This window comes from Ctenopharyngodon idella, chromosome 3 (assembly GCF_019924925.1).
Source record: "Ctenopharyngodon idella isolate HZGC_01 chromosome 3, HZGC01, whole genome shotgun sequence".
Lineage (NCBI taxonomy): Eukaryota > Metazoa > Chordata > Actinopteri > Cypriniformes > Xenocyprididae > Ctenopharyngodon > Ctenopharyngodon idella.
Window position 1 is genome coordinate 17,428,009 of NC_067222.1, and position 21,407 is coordinate 17,449,415.

At 37.8% G+C, this 21,407-nt stretch overlaps 3 protein-coding genes across 15 annotated transcripts in view; 2 read left to right on the forward strand and 1 right to left on the reverse strand.

The window, feature by feature from the left end:
* LOC127508160 (uncharacterized) overlaps positions 1 to 13,790 on the forward strand; it is a 75,877-nt gene extending 62,087 nt beyond the window's left edge. The window contains exons 7-8 of one of the 2 annotated variants that reach the window (XM_051885869.1): positions 13,180 to 13,260; positions 13,371 to 13,790. In XM_051885869.1, coding sequence (XP_051741829.1) covers positions 13,180 to 13,260; positions 13,371 to 13,441 — 152 coding nt within the window. In that variant the 3' untranslated portion in view covers positions 13,442 to 13,790. The remainder of the gene's footprint in view (positions 1 to 13,179; positions 13,261 to 13,370) is intronic. The other variant, XM_051885870.1, reaches the window with a different exon arrangement.
* Positions 1 to 21,407, reverse strand: part of LOC127508155 (CXADR-like membrane protein) — a 252,545-nt gene that overhangs the window by 193,418 nt on the left and 37,720 nt on the right. The window lies entirely within an intron of this gene.
* The window catches only part of LOC127508159 (uncharacterized), a 448,826-nt gene that overhangs the window by 23,521 nt on the left and 403,898 nt on the right, over positions 1 to 21,407 (forward strand). The window contains exons 1-3 of one of the 8 annotated variants that reach the window (XM_051885857.1): positions 11,533 to 11,678; positions 12,084 to 12,407; positions 12,515 to 12,844. The exons of 3 other annotated variants lie outside the window; for them this stretch is intronic. In XM_051885857.1, coding sequence (XP_051741817.1) covers positions 11,618 to 11,678; positions 12,084 to 12,407; positions 12,515 to 12,844 — 715 coding nt within the window. In that variant the 5' untranslated portion in view covers positions 11,533 to 11,617. Of the gene's footprint in view, positions 1 to 11,507; positions 11,679 to 12,083; positions 12,408 to 12,514; positions 12,845 to 19,297; positions 19,681 to 21,407 lie in introns of those variants that run through there. 4 more of the 8 variants (XM_051885856.1, XM_051885864.1, XM_051885859.1 and 1 more) reach the window with 4 other exon arrangements.

Below are 21,407 nucleotides of genomic sequence, written 5' to 3' on the forward strand. Positions count from 1 at the left end.
CCACCTTCATATCTTGATTTTTTTAATATCTGACACTTCAGTATGAATACAAACCTAAAAAAAATGCTCAAAATTAAAAGTAAAAATGCTAAAACTTATCCAAAATTGAATTACACACACACACACACATATACATATACATATACATATATATATATACATATATATATATATATATATATATATATATATATATATATACACACACCTGAATGCATACTAAAGAAAAACTGACTTTAGGACCCAGAGGAACAGTTTGTTTGCTCCATATAGAGCTAAAAGGCCATCTAGTGGCAAGAGTCATGAAATAATATGTTATATATTTTTTCCCACAAGAGGTCAGCAGAGACACCAATGTGAGACTTTTTGAGTTGTTTAAACAAGTTTTCTTAACAAGTTATTTTGTATTTAAATGAAATAATGTGCTTAAATTATATCATTAAATTACATTATTGATAAATCTAGTAATTTAGAAGTAAATAAAATTTTAAAAATATCTCCAAAAATGCATTAAAAATAGAAAACAATCGATGAAGACAATTGTAAACAAATAATGAAAACAATTAAGGCAAACAATTAAAGCCAAACAGAAAACAATGATAAGCTTTCTGGAGAAAAAAAAAATGAATAAGTATAATATTCGGGTTCACGAGGGAAGGATGTGTTTCAGGTACGGGAGGAGAGGATGAGGGTTAAACCTGAGATCTGTTGACAATAATCTTGATCATATCATCAACTTAATACTGTGTGTAATTTAAACCGAAATGTGTTCGTTTAAAAAGTTACTTAATGAAACTGTCTTGATAACTTTAAAAATTATGTTTTGCTCTGGATAGAGAGAATAAATGATGAAATTAGGTGTTATTTTGTGTATATTTTAGTAAAGGGATAGTGTTTAATGTCATTGTGTTTCTGTTATTTTGAAGTTATTCCTGTTTAATAGTGGTGCAGGAATGACTTATTTTTGTAGGAAAACCTGGAAGTTACAGTAGTGTGTGTGTGTGTATATTTATATGTGACTGTGTGTGTTGGATGAAATAATTCAGGCTGAGATCAGGTGGATGGTCACTCAAAGTTGTTGTACTGGGCCTAGGACAAGACAAGACTGGGAAAAACAGCAAACAGTGCACTGATGCTGCATGAGAAGTCAGCAGGACGAGCTATGCGACTCTGCTGATTACATTTTCTCAAAGTGATCGTGAAAAAAAGTGGACAAAATTCTAAAAAAAAAGCATACATTAAAGAAAATAAAATATAAAACACTAATACATACAATTCACATTAATACAGTGAAACTATAAACTTAAGTAACCATCATTTTACATATTTTGTATACATTTTTGTGTAAACTGATAAGAATCCTTTACTGTGAGCTGGTTTAGCCCACGATAGTCCACGTAAAATCGTGGTTCACCACAAGATTTCTGAACTATCACAACGAGGGCAGCCCAAGGACCCGTTGCCGGTTCAATGATGCCTTTGTTTAACATTTTTCCTATTTGGTCTTCAGTCAATCGCTTTTTAACTGGGGAGGTTCGATAAGGGAGAAGGTGGACTGACTTGGCATTCCCCGTGTCTATGGAGTGCTTTGTTAATGATGTGCGGCCAAGGTGACTGTTGAAGAGGTCAGAAAAACTGTCAAGTAGCTCAGTCAGCTGCTCCTTTTCAGCATTACTTAAACATGCTTCCTCAACTTTTTGTTGAAGTGCCGAAGATGGGACTTCCATAAACAACAAACTGCCTTCCGACTCTTGCACTTCTCTGCCTTCCATCTCCTCCATGACAATGGAAGCCTGCAACATGAGGTCCATTCCCAAGACCAAGGTGGAGGGTAGGCATGGGACAATAGCAAATCAGTGAAAAAAACGCTGTCCCATAAAGCCAAAAGCCAACCAAGGGTTGGCATGCCCCACCGTCTGCTAGTTGGATTGGGGGAGCAGTCCATGGTTTAACATTAGCCTTCAGTTTGGCTTAATTTTGAATGAGTGTAGCATCCAACACCTGGCCATGTAAGTTAATCTTGACTCTAAATGGAGTGTTCCAAAAGAGGGTGAGGTGGGATCTTCCACATGGCAAAGAACAGGTTGTTCTGGAACAGCAGCATTAGTAAGTTGAGGCACTCAGTTTTTTTTGTGGGCTCATTCTAGAAAGTGAGATGCAATCTGGACATGTACGAGAAGTGAAGCCCGGCTGTGAGCACCTGTAACAGTAGGTTTCTTTGCTAAGTTTAGCCTTACTCTGCACTGAAGGTGGGAAACAGTTACTTGGTCCAAGAACCACATGGAGCTCATGACCCCTCAGAAGAAGATCCATGACAGAGGAAACAGAAGTTCCATAGAGTGCAACTCTGTACTTTTCAAGAGCATGTTTAGAAATAAGGTTGATTTGTTCTTGCTCTGGCGGGGGAGTTTTCAGCTTTCTGAACTTGTGGGCCACAAAAGTAGGGAGGGGCTCTTCAGGGCTTTGTATACAGTCCAAGATACATGTCATTATTTGCTCCTGGCTGTCATAAGGAAGAAAGACTTTCCTGAAGAAATCACAGAATTGGGCCCATGAAACAACGTGTGTGTCAAGGACGGTTTGGCGGTTTGACACGCGATCCGAATCATGATTCAACACGCTGATTCATAATGCTCCGAAGCTTCATGAAGCAGTGTTTTGAAATCGGCCATCACTATATAAGTCGTTATTTTATTTTTTTTTTTTTTTTTTGGCGCACCAAAAATATTCTTGTCGCTTTATAATATTAATATTGAACCACTGTACTCACATGAACTGATTTAAATATGTTTTTAGTACATTAATGGATCTTGAGAGAGGAAATGTCATTGCTCCCTATGTAGGCCTCACGGAGCCATCGGATTTTAACAAAAATATCTTAATTTGCGTTCCGAAGACTAACGAAGGTCTTACGGATGTGGAACGGCATGAGGGTGAGTAATAAATTACATTTTCATTTTTGGGTAAACTAACCCTTTAATAGGCCTTTGCAGATAGATGCCTGGAGAAATGTTCTTTTAACCTTGTGAGTTTTAATATTATTGTTATAATAAACTTGTGTAAGGAACCCTGCATCGGCCCAAAAACGGAATCCGACGGCCTGGGCGAAGGTTAACGTGTGTATGTCTTTTCAGCGCATCTGTGAAGTTCACTTAATTTCACTCGTTTAATCTGACTCCAATTTCAAATGATTCTCATTCTTAGGTTGTGTTTCCAAATAGAAATGAATCATTGGTTATTCATTAATTTAGATTTTTGATTATTCTGATTATCTTATATCTTCAATTATTCGTTCACTGCAGTCCCGGTATCGCTTTAGAAAAGTCACTTCGGCCGACTTGAGTGCTCTTCCCGGACACAAACTCGTCAGTTCTGACCTTAAACATTGGATGCAGGGTAAATATCTACCTTTAAGTCGGTCGCGCTCTGCTTACTCGTAACAAAAAGCATAGTTTTTATATATTTACGAAAACTGCAACTTATTTAAGGCAGCGATAGCCAGAAATCGAAATGGACTTAATTGATGTGCCCTATGCTCCATCTATTAAACCTTCCGTATGATCAATCCTGAACACAGATTTGCGGTAATACCTTCGCTTTAATCTACTAGAAATAATGAATTAAGAATAATACAGAATAAACCAAATATAATATTTTATTTGTCAAGTAAAAATGTATCATGCCAATTACATTACAGTTAATGTACAATTAGAAGCCAATTCAGAAATAATAAATGCATAACGTGAATTACCCAAAGAAATGCATATACATACAGTGATGTGTGAATGTCTTCAGACATTCGCCCATCTCTGCACGGGGGCTTCTGGCTACAGATGATCCCCCATGACTGCTTTGCACTTTACCTTATATACAGACCAGAACAAAAGGGTTGTAAATATTTATTACACCAACACCTGTTTTGGGGGAGAGGAGTGGGTTTTTCAACACCCAAAAGGAGAACAGAATTATCCTTAGTTTTCAATCTTCTTCATAATATCAGTGACTGCTGTGAAATTGAGACCCTTTTACCAATCACACTGAGACATTTAAAATGATACCAAACATGAAAGGAATAAACAATAGATACACCAGATACATTATACTTCTTGGAGAACTTTCAGTGACTTGAGTCAGGGGGAAAGGAAGGAGGGTGTGTGTGTGTGTGTGTGTTGGGGGGAGGGCTATTGCATCCTGTAGATGTGTGAGGGCAAGGCGTTGTCCTACGCTATTTCTTTGAGATCTTCTCTCCAGATGAGTTTTATTGCTTTATTGCAGGGTGCTTGATCTCAGTTTTTGTCTTAGCAGGAAAATCAAGTCTTACAGTTCCGCCCCTGGCCCCTTGGGGCAAATTTCGATCAGTCCCGAGGGGCCACTTTTGGACATTTCCTGCTTCCATATATTGGGTGTTGTTTTCAGTGTTCATAGGCTGGCACTTAGCAGCACCAGTTGATGGGTGCAGGAGTCAAGTCGTCACCTGAAATAACAACATTAAGGCAGGTTGAACATTAAGATGAAAGTACTGCAGAATGCATCTCTGTGACACACAGTCCCTTTAGGTGTGGGTATACTGCGGTGAGTGGATGCTGCAGCAGCTGGACATGATGTCTGCGATCCTCTTGGTCAGGTTTGTTTCCACCTGCACTTGGCTGTGGTGGTATTCTGTCTGTAGAATGACTGGTTGTACCAAGTCTGTTGTGTTGGTCAGCATGAGCAGAACGTGTCAGGAAAGTCTCATTACACTTTACGGAAGCATCTGTGTCCGCCCCAGGTTTAATTGATCCTGTGAGAAGTCCTCGGTTACCTTCAAGTAGAAGGTTTCGTTGCCGGGCAGGTCAAATGTCCATGGGTGAAGGATTCATTTCACTGATGATGCTCCATTGCGTGCAGGACACCTGAACAACTTTTGGATGATCATGCAATACTTGAACACTAATGAATTTGATATTATTGTAAGATGAGAAAAAGGGTTGTTGGAAAACAGAATAACACAAAATAACACATGATGAACATGTCAAAAGTGCGAATGGTAAACAAGGTCTCCTCTTCAGAGTCCTATCTTTAGTAAGCAGGTCTCATTCTAAACACCAGATTCTTCACTATCACTGTGATATGATAGTGGAATTTAGACTTGGTCTGGATGAGTTAAAGGAAAGTAGCAAAGAGTCGAAATAACTAGTATATTTACCAGTGGTATGCATAATTAAATATATCACATACTTAAACATAGAAATACACAATTTCATAATTACAATTATAAAACTGTTTATAATAGTTGTTTTAACTGCAAATCCTTGATGCAAAACTAAGGTTTCAATCAAGTCAATTAGAGAATGGAATTTACTGAAACAGAGATTTGAAATCTCTTGTTTAGCTTTTACAACCATCATCTGTGCATTTGATGTGCAGGCTAAGTCACACTCAAGAATACAGGTCTGACTGGGAATTGAGTAACAGATTGACAGAAATGCCTGCATTTCAGTTCTAATTCTTTTGTTACATTTGTCATTGGTCATATGTTGGAAACTAGGGGGCCCTCCTAGTTTGCAACAATGCCAAGGACTGGACATAATTAACGTTTTCTCTAAAGAGACCAGTTGCATTACTGAATAGGTCTCATTTAGATTTTGAATTTGGAATTTGAATGATCGGAAATTCTATTAATTGATGTGTGACAAAAGCCTTGCACATGTCCTGCATATAACAGTGTTTCCATAACACCTTAAAATTGACACAATTAAAAATGAAAAGAAATTATGGCAATAATTTCCCTTGTCCTATATGTATGAAGGTAAATGATGTATGCTAAATTTGCATTATGTGAATAATTTTAGCCTAGATAGTCTTATGATCTATGCTAGGTAGAAATGTTGTGAGTTTGTAGTGTGTGTGTTTTCTGTATGTTTGTGTAGAAGATGGGTGGTGTCTATCCTACCATGATTTGTGTTGCATAATTTAGTTCCAGTTCTACACTGGGAGGCCATGTATCTATGAGTGCAATGAGGTTTGAATGGCCTCTTGAAGTTTCTACACACCCATCTTCTGCAAGTAAAGTTGTGTCCTGGCCAAATGCAGGTGGGACCAGACACCCTTGGGGAATCTGGCCCTAAAAATGGCAGCTGTCAGTCCTGAAAGGGAAACAGACACACAGAAAAAACAGTTGATCTTGAACCTTTAAACAAATTGCATTAAGATAGATGGTGCCATCTTAATTTTCTTGAATGGTCTTATCCAGACAGTTGTTGCAAATGGCTTTAATCTGTTAAGATTTTATGCCATTAGAAGAAAATTTGTTTTAGTTTACAAAGACATAGATCATTATTATGATTATGTTTCTGCAAAGATAAAGGCCAGATAAAACTGAATGTTCGTGGTCAGTTTAAGCATTGTCAGAGAATCTTGCACCTTGAGTTGCTGTTGCAGCTGTGCTTACACAGTCTGTTGTGTTTTGAGGATTATGACACCCAGGTCTCCTGGGGGAATCTCACACTAGCCAGATCTGTGATTAGGGCACCAGATCACCATTTGTGGTGTTGTGCTGTTTGTTTAACAATTGGTATTTATGGTGTCATTCAAATACTTGACCATTTGGACCTCTGTGGTCTGTAAAAACAGAAGAGTTTCTGCCTGATATTACCATTTCACACAACTTTAATTACATGTCCAGTAAAATAACTTCCCTGATCGGATCCCATATGATCTAGCGCTCCCAGAGTGGAGTTTGCTAACACTTGTCCACTTTGTTTGTGGTTTTGTTGCAAAGGAAAATCAAAACTTGTACCTCCCCTTATCACTGGGTTACAGATCAATAGAATCAAGTTTTAAATCATGTTTAGATCTTGAATGGATTTAGCCTATTCAAGAATTGACAATCAGATTGATTGTTTTAGTTAATAAATACTGGGCGTTGTAATTTTTCTCATTAAAGATTCTTGCACAGATAGAAGATAAAGACGTTATTTCCCATTAATTTGATTTCTTCCTTCCATTTTTCTTTCCTAACAACTTATTTAATGCAATTGTGAAGCACATTGTAGCCTTATGGCAATTCTATGCTCATGTACATGGTGTAACTGCAGCTATACGGAAGATAGCAGAGTGATCCACTTAGGAGACAAACAAATTCAACATAGACACACATACAACTTGAAATTGTTGTATAATTTCAGTACTACAGTTATTCCAACTTACACAAGACACATGGTCTAGAATGCATAGCATCTACAACCTTAAACCTAAGTGTGTCATGCATCACTTACAGTAAAGCAGTCATGTGTTTTAAAGAATAAACTCAACTAGTCTAGGTGCACATATAGTAGCACAAACAACTAGAATGTGTGTTCTATGAGAACAATGTGTCTAACACAATTACAAATTTGAATCCTTACGTTAGTTCCTTATAATTCTTCCAGCACTAATAGTGCTCCCAACTTCTGTCTACATTCTGGTTCCACTTTACTACATTCTAATTCCTTCTGCTCTTCTCCAAAACTCTTTCTTCTTCCAAACCATTGCTTGAATCATCATGAGATTAAAGGCCATTCCTGGCCATTATAATATAGTATATATCATGGCGTGATCATAACATAAATATATTATATTAAAACAGTATAAATTAAAAATAATTTTATTTGCTGGTCTCAAGAGGGTCAGAGTGATTTGTTATCACCTCACTGATCTTTCAGAAGGCATTTGGCCCTGCAGCTACAGCTGTGATGGCACTGCATTGTGTTCACAGCAACAAGACAAACTGGAAACCAGTTCTAGACTTTGATGCTGTGAATATTAGGTCAAATCATTGCTCAATTCATTTAAAGATTTTTGTAACTACAATATAAATTGGACACAATTTTCTTATTTTTGGACTAAGATGTAATCAATTACATTCTTCTGAGAATCTATTTGGATATGAAAAGAAAGGTTGGACAAACACAGGTCTGATTGAGAGTACAAAGATTAATTTTTGGTCTGTTTGTTTTCTCTTTTGAGACACTGAACAACATACAAGAGTGCAGTCATTTTAAATAAGACCAAGGTAAAAGATATGTTTTATAAGACTGAGCCTTAAACAGTGCTGTTTACACCATTTGTGACATCAGTCGTAAACCTTCTTAGCACCTCTTGAACAATTTCAAAGTATAGTGATGTAATTCATCTTATTCTTTGGCTTAATTTCTTTTATGAAACAAAGACAAGCTGAGCATGTCCTCTGAATGGGTGAAACCCTCAGGCTTGACTACAAGCTTCTCAGTGACATCATAATTATCATTATCAGTTTTAACATTTTAATGTTTTCCCAATTGCAGTCTCTAGGACTTCTGCATGGCAGCAGTTCTCCAGGACTGAGACAAAATTTCAACAAATCTTTTCTTTTGAAAATTTTTAGTTTCACTACTCTGTTTTGTCCAGCTTTACATTTCACACACAAAGGATTACAGTGAGAGATTTTGTTCCTTGTTCTATTTTGGTTTATCCAATCACAAGATTTTTCACAAGTTAACATGACCATTTGCTTATTTTCAATGTTGCAACATTGTTACAGCAAAGCAAATAAACATGTAGGTGGGCATTCTTCACCTCAGAATTTAGGTTTTAATTTACAGCCCTCTGTTGAATACCAGAATAAAATTTGGATGATGTTATTCCAATTTAAGGTTAATCTCTTGTTGCGTAGGCAAACAAGGAGATCTTTAAAGTTAAAGCAAGGGATATCATTCCTCATCTACGCTGCCGCTATCATGTCCCTGATAAAATGTGGTTGTCTAATTCTCCAGCCCCACCGGATTTCGGTCTCCGGTCTTAATATGGGTATGCCGACCCATTCTACAAATGTGTCTATATGGGAAGTGTCTATCTTTCCCTCAACACTTCTAAAAGGCAAATAAGAATGGACTTACCACAACAGCTGAAGAAAGAAGAAGATCAAACCTTGCTTGTTGCAAATCCCAATTTTCCGCTGAAAAGACACTCGCCAACAGGATATGGGAGATCACGTCGGGGTCACCACTTTGTAAGGAACCCCACATCGGCCCAAAAACGGAATCCGACGGCCTGGGCGAAGGTTAACGCGTGTATGCCTTTTCAGCGCATCTGTGAAGTTCACTTAATTTCACTCGTTTAATCTGACTCCATTTTCAAATGTTACTCATTCTTAGGTCGAGTTTCCAATTAGAAATGAACCATTGGTTATGCACTAATTTAGATTTTTGATTATTCTGATTATCTTATATCTTCAATTATTCGTTCACTGCAGTCCCGGTATCGCTTCAGAAAAGTCACTTCGGCCGACTTGAGTGCTCTTCCCGGACACAAACTCGTCAGTTCTGACCTTAAACATTGGATGCAGGGTAAATATCTACCTTTAAGTCGGTCACGCTCTGCTTACTCGTAACAAAAAGCATAGTTTTTATGTATTTACGAAAACTGCAACTTATTTAAGGCAGCGATAATCAGAAATCGAAATGGACTTAATTGATGTGCCCTATGCTCCATCTATTAAACCTTCCGTATGATCAATCCTGAACACAGATTTGCGGTAATAACTTCGCTTTAATCTACTAGAAATAATGAATCAAAAATAATACAGAATAAACCAAATATAACATTTTATTTGTCAAGTAAAAATGTATCATGTCAATTACATTACAGTTAGACAATTAGAAGCCAATTCAGAAATAATGAATGCATAACATCAATTACCCAAAGAAATGCATATACATACAGTGATGTGTGAATGTCTTCAGACATTCACCCATCTCTGCACGGGGATCATCTGTAGCCAGAAGCCCCCGTGCAGAGATGTGTGTACATGCATGCGCTGAAAAGGCATACACGCGTTAACCTTCGCCCAGGCCGTCGGATTCCGTTTTTGGGCCGATGCGGGGTTCCTTACACTTGTCATTGTGTATATGATGCAGAGATATTCACAAGTCTTTTATCTGGAGTCCGAGTCAAGTCTGGAGTCTTTTGTCACAAGTCCGAGTCGAGTCTCGAGTCATTAAAAAAAAAAAAAAAAAAAAAAAAAAAAAAATTCTCATACTCAAATCCTATTTTTTATCCTAGTTGTATTATATAGACAAAATAATATGATCTTTCTATCATCTGTTTTGTTTAGATGTAAACAAACCTAAGATGTAAGGGATAATGTACATCTAGCTTGTTACTTTATAATCCATTACAATGTACAAAACAATCACCCTGGCAACACGAGTAGTCATTTTCAATACAGTCGCTAAGCGGACGCAAGATGGCACTAGTGAGCCGGTTTGTTATACAGCAGTTTGCTATACAGCTTCGTTGTTATTGACGACAGTCATTATCAGAAAATATCAAACCTCGGATTAAGAATGTCAATAGAAAACTGTACGCATGCTGTTTGTGATACCTTAAAATATGAGCTTTAAGTAATAAATGGATTAACATCTCTTTCTATCTCTCTCTTATGGACACATTAAGAAAGAAAAGCTGCATATACTATGAAAAGATTAATAAAACGTTAGGTTTAAAAGCAAGATTTTTATTTATTTTTATTTTTGTTTATATTTTAACAGGCTGGCAATCCAAATGAGCCATGCAGCTTCACCACAGTAGCTAGCTGTTTGAGTTAATGTGACTAACCTTTGTGGATGCGATGTCTCATAAAATTTGATGTTGCCATTCCAGTGTCTTTAATTGTTTTCCCGCATTTTGTGCATCTAGCCGATCTGACATGATAATAAACCCAAACGAAAGAACATAAGGGACGGTGGCTCCCGTCATGTTTCATGGGACTCTTATAACATTTCGGAGTTTACGCGGACATACGTAATCAAATTCTATGACAAGAGTCCGATCTACCACAACACGTAGGGAAATATCTGTGACGCACAACACAAATTCTTTGTTTATTATAACAGTAGTTAAGGGCAAAAGACTTGAGTTGTTTTTAAAATATTCACGAGTCTTTTGTGTTGAGTCAAGTCTGAAGTCATTTCAGGTCGAGTCCGAGTCGAGTCTGAAGTCTTTTAAAATGCGACTCGAGTCCGAGTCACTAACTCGAGTGCCCATCTATGATATGATGATTATGATGATTCTGGGTTGATTTATTTTTCTTTCTTTTTTTTAATAAAAGTTTCTGTTGTTTAATTGGACAACACATCTCTGTCTTTTCATTGTACCACCAAACATGTGTCCCTTTTATCACAGCTGGCCAATATAAGTCAGTCGGTTTCTGCAAATGAAATGATTTAACTGGAGATTTAATTTAGTGCAGCTGTGCTGCCAGTATTTTTCTACCCAGCTCTGTCCCCGGGTTAAATGGGGGATTTTGTAGAGGAAAGTTGAGAATCACTCAGAGGTGCAGTCAAGACCAGATCCTCCAAAACCTAAACTAAGACCAATACCATTCAAGACCCACAGAGCAAAATCCTCACTCTTAAAAGTACACTTCTCAGTGTCTATATGAGCCCAATCTACAGAGAGTAAAATGAAACTCTGAGTCAGTTTCACTATATGTCAACTCTAGCTGGATTTCAACACTCAGTTCAGGTCAGAGGAAGTTCACAACCACAGGAGGAGCTGATGATGATTAAAGGAGGAGCTGTAACTATATAATGAAGAGAGAGACTGACAGAAACAGAAAATGGCTGATAAGTGTGATCTGTGTCTGCTGGGACTGATCATTCTCTCTTCACTTCTCACAGGTAAAGAAATCTGGATTTTCTCTAAAGACATTTAGTGGAATTAGTCTGGAAAGAGTTGATTTGAACATGCTCAGTTTATTCTTGCACACATTCACGTTGTGATCTCAGAGTTGTGTATTGATACATACAGATCATACTGTATTATTCCTGATACTGGACATAGAGTCACTCAAACATCTGATGATCAACAATTATCTTCATATTAAGAGATTTCAACAGCTCTCTGATCAAGACAAATACTTTATTCTGGAGAGTGTGATGTTTGTGTGGAGTGAGGGGGGAAAATGTACAATTTAAATTTTTTTTTTTTATTATTATTATTATTATTTTTTTTAATGATGATAGGTTTTAATGTGTCCATTTATTAATATAGATTATAATGATCACTCAAATATACTGTTTCAGGTACGACTATAGCAAAAGTGACTCGTGTGTTCATCAGTTCTGGTGAAATTGTCCGTCTGCCCTGTAATAATGATCTTTCTGACTGCAACTCAACTACATGGAGCTACTATAACAGATTCAAACATTCAGCAGCAGTTGAACTGATTGTTTTAGGGATAAAGAAGAAAGACACAGAGAGACATGAGAGACTGAGTCTGGGGTCTGACTGCTCTCTGAACATGAAGAACGTCACAGAAGAAGATCATGGATTTTACAGCTGCAGACAATATGTGAATGACAAACAACAAGGACCTGATGCTTATGTTTCTCTGCATGTTCTTCATGGTAAATTTATGATTATGTGGTCAATTTAAAAAGGGCAAATTCTCCCTTTTAACTCACGTTTGCTGAAAACACTAAAGTCTGCCATGTGATTTGTATCTTGTGTTCAGTTTCAGTGTCTCCATCATCATCATCATCATCCTCACAGACTGAGATCAGTCCAAACCGCTCTGTGTCTCTCTCCTGTCAGTTGTATTCATATGATGACATAACTTGTAATGATTTGGTCCGTTATGAGGGTCTTCAGCTGTTGTGGGTGAATCAGGCTGGTGTTAATCTGACGACAGACTCCAGATATCAGATATTATTCTCATCAGATCACTGTATCATCACTCTGACTACAACACTCCTGAATGAAGATGACAACAGAGAGTGGAGATGTCAGCTTACTCTCAGAAATCAACTCCAGACCTCAGTCAGATACACTGTCAAGAGTTCAGGTGAGAAACAACTATTACTACTGTAAAATATGATGTTAATGTCCATCATTTCCGTGATGATGATGATGATGATGATGTTTGTATGTGTCATGATGTGTTGAAGTGAACTAACAGACGTGATCCACAGATCCAGCTGACACAGCATCAGAAACTGAAGTCAGTGTGACTGCTGGATCATTATTCAGAGGTACGACACGTTCATTTCTACTGACAGCTTTACACCATTAAACTATCAGTCAGTCTGTAAATGCTTCATCAATAACTGTTGATAGTTTAATCCCCTTGACTTCAGTCATGTCCAGTTTCTCTTCTTCTTCCACACATGTTTCCTGCAGTGATTGTGATTATTGTTGAGATGGCAGTGTTTGCTGCTCCTACTGTGATTCTTCTTCAGATCATCTGTGCAAGAAGAGCTGGTGAGTTTGAGCTTCACACAATCTGATGATTCACACTCATCTGATCTGGAACAATCTGCAATCATGGTAAAAACACATACGAGAGGTCAGTCCATGCTTTTATTTTGCAGGGAGGAAGGACTCGCAGCACCCAGAGGAACTAGAGATGCCTAAAATACTGCTGAGTTTGGAGACAATCTGAAACAACTTCTTAAAAAAACAAACTTTTTAACAGTTTATATGGATATTTCCATACAGTGTTCAAAGTCATTTTCGTGTGGTTGGTATAAACTGCTTTAAAATATAATATTAAATACAGTAATGGACAGACTGTATAATCATCTCTCTGTTCTGTTCTGCCTCATGATCTGTTCATTCTTGGATTTTTTAGCATTTATTTTGAATGATTACTTATTTTCTTAATAAAACCTTTGCAGTTGTGTTTAATATGTCACCTGTCTGACAGAGTTGGTGTACATGCTGTCTGAAGGAGAGAATATAGACACACTTTAACTGTAACACTGACACACAAACAGACTCTTGAAAATATACTTCCAGAAGTGTGTTTTTGTTGATACATTTCTTTGAAAGGAGAAATTTATTTCAAATTTAATTCAGATGAATGTTAGAAACTGTAAACTTTTTGGTTATTTAATTAAAACTGGGTTAAAATTCAGTGCATTAAACAGGCTGAACTTCTGCTATTGTTAACTGAAAAGATAGAGTTGAATGTAGTGAAGAAAAAAGAAAAAAGAGGAAGTGACATCAGAATGATTCATAATCCACATCATCATCAGTCTAAACTGGGTCAGAGATGATCACTGAAACTGAGTTCTGAGGAACATGTTTCTAAACCTCAACAGTGAGATCACAGCTCTGAAAACACCAGAACTGCTATAAATAATTCACTATTTTAGTTACAGAAGTGTAGGATGGATATCAACCATCTTAATATTGTAAGAAAGTCTTGACTTTCTTACAATATTACAATATTTGACTTTCCACACAATATTTGTTTTTTCACTAAAAACAAATAGATGCAAAACGTTACTGTAAAACTTCAGGTCCAGAAACGTCATCTACACCCAGGCCCAATGTCGAGCTGCCTGCAGGAAGGCTACACAGCCCATCTCATCCACCTCAAAACCCTCTAAGCACTCGGCGTAAAACCATCCCTGAGACGGGCGAACCAGAGATGGAGGGAGCTGCTCTTCAGGAGATGGTGGGCACTCCGCTCTTTCCCCTGGAGAAGGGCTGGGTGGAGAATCTTCAGTTTTGTTTTTCAAAAGAGTTCATTTCTCTTTAGAAAGTGCAGTTTCCTCAATCTCTGGGTCACAAGAGGTGTGCTATGCTTCCTCACTCTCTCATCTCCCTCTTCTTTCACCACAATGCAGGAGTTTGCAGTTCGAGGACGTGATGCCTACTCACAAATCTCCAGCTACTCCCTCGTGTGAACCATGGAGCCAGATAAGAGTCACATCACAGTCACTGCCTGTACTCCAGGACGCTATGCCTCCCGGGTTGGGCCCTTGCGTTCCACCTTGCTGACCCTCTGCAGGTGCATCTGGACTTCAGCTGGTGCCGTCATTCAGACAGGTCACTGTGCTGTTTTTGGGAACTGGGATAGTGATAATTTTAAAACAAGTGGGGACCATGGCCTGTGAGACTGACAGGTTGAAGATGGAGGTGAGAACATCAGCCAGCTTTGAGGCACATGCCCTGAGGGTCTGCCCGGGAATGTTATCCGGGCCTGCTGCCTTGTGAGGATTATTAATAATAATAATATAATAATTTTTGAGCTATGACAGCTTTGAGTGAATTTACATTTAACCAACAAGCTACACTGAGTTAGAGGAATTTAATTTGTAGCAAAAAAAAAAAAAAAAAAACCGCTCCAACTACCAGAGCTCTGGAACCCTTTAATCTACATAGCACATGCTAACATAAATTATTTAATGAGCAATTAAGATATTACTTGTCATTAGAGCAGTCATTGCTTATTGAGCCAATGTAGTGTTCACAAAAACTTCAACATTACTGTAATGATGGGTCGACAGCATGGGGATCCATTTGCAGCTTTTATTAAGAATAGTGTATACACAGGTAAGGGCAGAGGCAGAGACGTAAACGGGGACAGGCAATGGTCGAGGCAGGCGGCAGACAAACGGTATCAGGAAGCAGGCAGAGATCAGGGCAGGCGGCAAACAAACACAGTCCAGTAAACAGGCAAGGATCAAGGCAGGCAGCAGAGAATCACAAGAGATAAACAGTCCAATCGGCAACAGTATAACAATCCACAGAAAACGCTTAGAAAAGTTTCACCGGGGCAAATCAAGACTTCGCAGTGTGTGTGTGTGTGCGTGCTGCTTAAATAGTGTGAGTGTGATGTGGTGCAGGTGTGTGTGCAATCAGTCCCAGGAATGAGGGCCTATGGGAAATGTAGTCCGAATGATGGTATCAGTATTCCGGTGAAGGCTCCCTCCGGTGGTGCGGGGAAGGAAGTGTGGGAGCCTCACTTGTGACAATTACAGAAACTCTTTTAAATGTCAAACATAACAGAATTAAACACTAACAGGTCTTTATCTTTACTAAAAACAAATAAATTAACACTTAATTTCAATATTTATTTTTACAGTCTTATGCAAAGCATGCTGGGAACCTCATTTCCAAAAATTATCAAGGCAAGATTATTTATATAGCACATGTCATATACAATGGTAATTCAAAGTGCTTTACATGAAAAGGAAACACATACATAAGAATAAAAATGGAATGCATAAGACATAAAAATATCAATAATAGCAGAGAATACCTCTATCTGGATGGAAGAGTCAGAGAGTTTCAGTCAGAATATTTGTCAGGTATCTGTGTGTTTAAACAGTACCCTCACATGAGAAAAGCCAGAAACATGCAGCCCTGGATCACTGGCATCACCACCCATTGGCGCCTAAATAACCTGCTGGATGTCTCCAACAGATCCGATTTTGCACCTAAAATCAGCCAGAAAGAGCTCGAGGACTGACCCTCCGGTCCAAAGTTAATTTTGTCATCGGCCTCGGGTTCACTCAAACTCATTACTCTCACCACACGGTTTCAATTTCTTTTATCAAAGAAATCTCTTAACCCTTACCACAGAGCTGTCTCAACCACTATGGTTTATCCCTTTTCCACAAATCTTTAGTATAACTTTTAATTTGTCTCTTTCCAGAGAAATTTGATGCCACCAGGGCTAACAGCACAAAGGCTTACTTCCCAATTCTCCCAGCTCATCCAACCAGACAGCAAGATTTAAAATGCATTAAAAATTAAAAATTTAAACAAGAAAAAGAATTAAAAAAGAATTAAAAGTGCAATCAGTTCGTACATTGCACAGCGTTCATTCAGTAAATGAGCAGTCTAACTGATGTGATCCTGATGATCTGAGTGATCTGTTAGGTTTATATTCTATGAGCATATCTGCAGTGTATTGAGCTCCTAGACCACTGAGTGATTTATAAACAAGTAACAGTACTGATCAATTCTAAATGCAACTGGAAGCCAGTGCAAGGACCTGAGGACTGGTGTGATGTGTTCATATTTTCTGCTTCTGCTCAGTGTTCTGTACGAGCTGCAGATGTCTTATGGTGTTTTTGGGAAGGCCTGTGAAGGAGTCCATTACAATAATCCACCCTGCTGGTGATGAAAGCATGAACAAGTTTCTCTAAGTCTTGACTGGAGACAAAGCATCTAATTCTTGCAATATTTTTGAGATAATGTTATGCTGATATAGTTATTGCTTTTACATGACTACTGAAACTCAGATCTGACTCCAAAATCACACCAAGATCCCTGACTTGATTTTTAGTTGTTTGACCCCCAGAGTGAAGGTATGTGCTCACTTTGAGAACTTCATCTTTGTTTCCAAACACAATGACTTCAGTTTTGTCTTTAACTGAAGGAAGTTTTCGGCACATTCAATTGTTAATTTCATCAATGCATTGGCACAGGTAGTCAATGGGGCTGTAGTCGTTAGGTGATAGGGCTAGGTTAATCTGGGTGTCATCTGCATAGCTGTGATATGCAACTTGGTTCTTTCTCATTATTTGGCTCAGTGGCAGCATATATAGGTTGAACAGGAGGGGTGCAAGTATTGAGCCTTGAGGGACTCCACATGTTATGGATGTCCACTCAGAATTATGGTCACCTATACTCAAGACAATTCAAAACAATCAAGACAATTTCATTAAGTTACTACAATTAAAACAATATATTACAATTTTTAACTTGCAACCATGCATTTATTTAAGTTGTGGTAACAGGTCCCCTGAATTACTTCTTAGAGTTGTCTTGTGTTGTGTTTTCGCTCCTTTGTTTTCCTGTCTTGTTGGAGGATTTATGTACGTCTGTTGGTGCAGCAGCAGCGTGTCTTACATGTTCACAGCAGCAGCATGAATGTGTATCAGCTAGTGTTGGCCGAACTGTTCAAGTGTGTGTGAAGACTGCAAGTGTGTGTAGAAGCTTTAATCACCCAAAGAGACACACTTATAGTGTTGTAAAAATGCATGTTTATACACAACTTTATTTACATATGTAACCGGGGCAAGAATAATATTTAATATTTGATCCTCCCCCCTTTTTTAGGCCCAGTCAGGAATAAAAGAACCCCTTTGCTTTAGATGTTGTATCTGTGTAAAATTACATAATATTGAAGGGTAAGCGGCCACATCTAATTTTGGTACCAGGAGTGGGGTTCCATTTTTTGTTGGGGTTAATTTTTGTTGAAACATTGCTAAAGTAGTAGGGTGCAAACAACAGTAGTGGTTAAGAGCGGCTGACTGCAAGAAGAACCTGCAGAGGATTGTGTGCCATCCTGACCAGAGCTGCAGGAGGATCAGGGGCCAGCCCGCCAGGACTGCTGCGTGTGAGGAGATTGTGAAGGACGGTGCTTATTGAACTGCTGGACGACAGAGTGCCAACAGGCCTTTGAACACCTCAAGGAGAAGCTTACCTGTGCTCCAACGCTGGGGTATGCAGACTTTACCCTACCTTTTGTGCTGGAAACTGACGCCAGTAACCTGGGATTGGGTGCTGTGCTATACCAGCAGCAAGGGGGAAGGAAAACTGTAATAGCCTACGCGAGCCGGAGGTTAAGGGGCGCCGAGCAAAATGTCAGGAACTACAGCAGTATGGAGCTGGAGCTCCTGGCACTGAAGTGGGCAGTGGTGGAGAAATTCAGGAGCTACCTGCTGGGATCTAAGTTTACTGTACTAACAGATTACAACCCCCTGTGCCATCTCAACACTGTTTGATTTATTTAGGCACATGTAGTCCACTACTGTTGTTTTGCACACCTGTACTGGTTCTTTAACATTGTAAAGTGGGTGGTTTTATTTTATTTTATTTTATTTTTTGGATTATATAAGCCAACTTTAATTGGATTTTCTAAAACTGTGTTTTTTTTTTTTTGTTTTTTTTTTGTTGCCCTGAACAGAGAATATATTAATGCTGTGGCCCTTTTTAGGCCCAGTCAGGAATAAAAGAACCCCTTTGCTTTAGATGTTGTATCCTTGTATTATTTCATAATAATACATAATATTGAAGGGTAAGCGGCCACACATATTTGATTTTTTATATTTTTCACTTCAAGATAAACATCTAAATGTTTGTTCAGTCGTCCCTGTGTAACTGTGTTCAGTAATTCTGGTCTTTCTAATTAAGTTATTGTACAAAATAAGTGTCCAAAAGCCTAAGTGTGGATACTGGGACAAGTCGACTTTACTACAAAATAATACTTTATAATAATACTTTAAAAACTGTTTTAGGATTATTTTATTTACAAATGAGTCATTGATAATTAATAGTCTTTCATTAATAACCAATTTTATCACTAATAATTTGATTTTATTTCTAGATTTTAACTGCATGCAGGAAACTGCTAAAATAAAGAAGTGAAACTAACAGTAATGCAAAGAATATCCTATAAACTGTGTTCAGATCAGATGTGTGTTGAGACAGTGTGGTTTACAATATACACTTTCTCACACTGAAGAACATGTTTCTCAGCTGCTGTCGTGTCAAAGTCTGTGTGGAAACAGAATGACTGTAGGTTAAACTCCCTGAGCTGTTACCATTGTGCTCTTGAACATCAACCATGAGTTGATCTTCAGGAACTGTTCCTATTACAGTAGAAGTGTACTGTACATTACATTTAAACACCAATGAAGAACAAATCAACTGTTCTCCATTATGCATTGACATCGTGTCACTAAATAACAACTATATACCAGAACAACACTCAGTTCAGGTCAGAGGAAGTTCTTTCTTTAGACACTACCAGCCCTTCCTGTCTGAAGAAAGAGCTGTAACTATATAATGAAGAGAGAGACTGACAGAAACAGAAAATGGCTGATAAGTGTGATCTGTGTCTGCTGGGACTGATCATTCTCTCTTCACTTCTCACAGGTAAAGAAATCTGGATTTTCTCTAAAGACATTTAGTGGAATTAGTCTGGAAAGAGTTGATTTGAACATGCTCAGTTTATTCTTGCACACATTCACGTTGTGATCTCAGAGTTGTGTATTGATACATACAGATCATACTGTATTATTCCTGATACTGGACATAGAGTCACTCAAACATCTGATGATGTTATGAGTCCCGGGCGTGGAACACGTAAACAGATTACTTCTCCTGATAATTCAGGGGTTTTGTAAACACAAGAAAAGATCAGTGGCTTTCCTCAGACGCAGCTTGTAGCGTCTCTTTATTAACATCATATCATTTTGACTTTATAATTATCAATGTCACAAAATACACACTATTCACACATCAGTTGTCTTAACTGTTATATTAGTATCTTTTAAAATTAAACTGTTTTACTGTACTAAATGATCACCGTCACTCTCATAGCCCATATACACTACTCTAAGTCTGAACAAATATACACTCCTGAGTCATTTTTATATTGGTAAGTTAGCGCATACTGAAATAAAATGTATTATTTACATGTGAATTGACTACAATCACAACAATCAACCGTTTTACCCTGTAATTACTTTCACATTTAACACAAACAAGTTATTAGTTTTAAACACATAGGAAATGTGAACTGACATGTCTTATAATGGCAATGGCACATATTTTCATTTTTTTTTTTTTTATGAATATATACCTGAATTATCAGGAGAAGTAAACACAAGAAAAGATCAGCGGCTTTCCTCAAACGCAGCTTGTAGCGTCTGAAGTAAACACAACGCGCATCATCATAGCAACCCACAACGGGCTCCCTCTAGTGGCAACAGTTGTATTTTCTTTTAAAACTTCAGTCTTAAGTGGTGATAATTAATGACTCAGTGTACAATAAACTCTTTGTCAAATGAATAAAGAAATAAATACATAAATAATTAAATAAATGTATAAATAAATAAATATTAATACCAAAAGACACATTACCTTGTGATTACACATGGGTGTATCACAATGATCAACAATTATCTTCATATTCAGAGATTTCAACAGCTCTCTGATCAAGACAAATACTTTATTCTGAGAGTGTGATGTTTGTGTTCATGAGGGAAAAAAGACGGTATTTGAATCATCTGCTATGTTTTTTTCATTTATTAATATTCTTTCTTTCTTTTATTTATTTACAAAGCACAAATTATTCAACAGCAGTTGCCCAAAGTGCTTTACAAAATAAATAAAACAGAAAATACAGAGCTAAATTCAAAGTAAACACAGAAATTTGTAGTGATTTTTACTTTCGCCCATCCAATGACGTGAAGTAAAATAGGGATTGGTACTCACGTCACCGCTGACATTGTGATTTTTGGATCACACGTCTCTTAAGGTGTGGTCATGAGTACATCAGTTGTACATTAACAGCTGAATCTGTGTCAGATGTTGCACTACAAATAGCCGTCACTGAGAATACTTATTCCTGTGAATAAGTATGAAATGGATGTGTAGTTTGCATCAGTTCTAAGGTTTTCAAACATAGTTTTGAATGGCTTTGGATGGATCTTTGTGATCTCTCTTTGTTTCACCCATTGCTGCTAAGGTCCCGAGCAGTTTTTATGGCAGTCTTTAGTGCAGTCCTTAGAAGTAGTCTTTAGACGGGTGAAGGGCAGAAACTGCATGTGGACCAATGAGAAGTCCTGTCCTTCCCAGGCTTGGTACAAGAGGTCTTC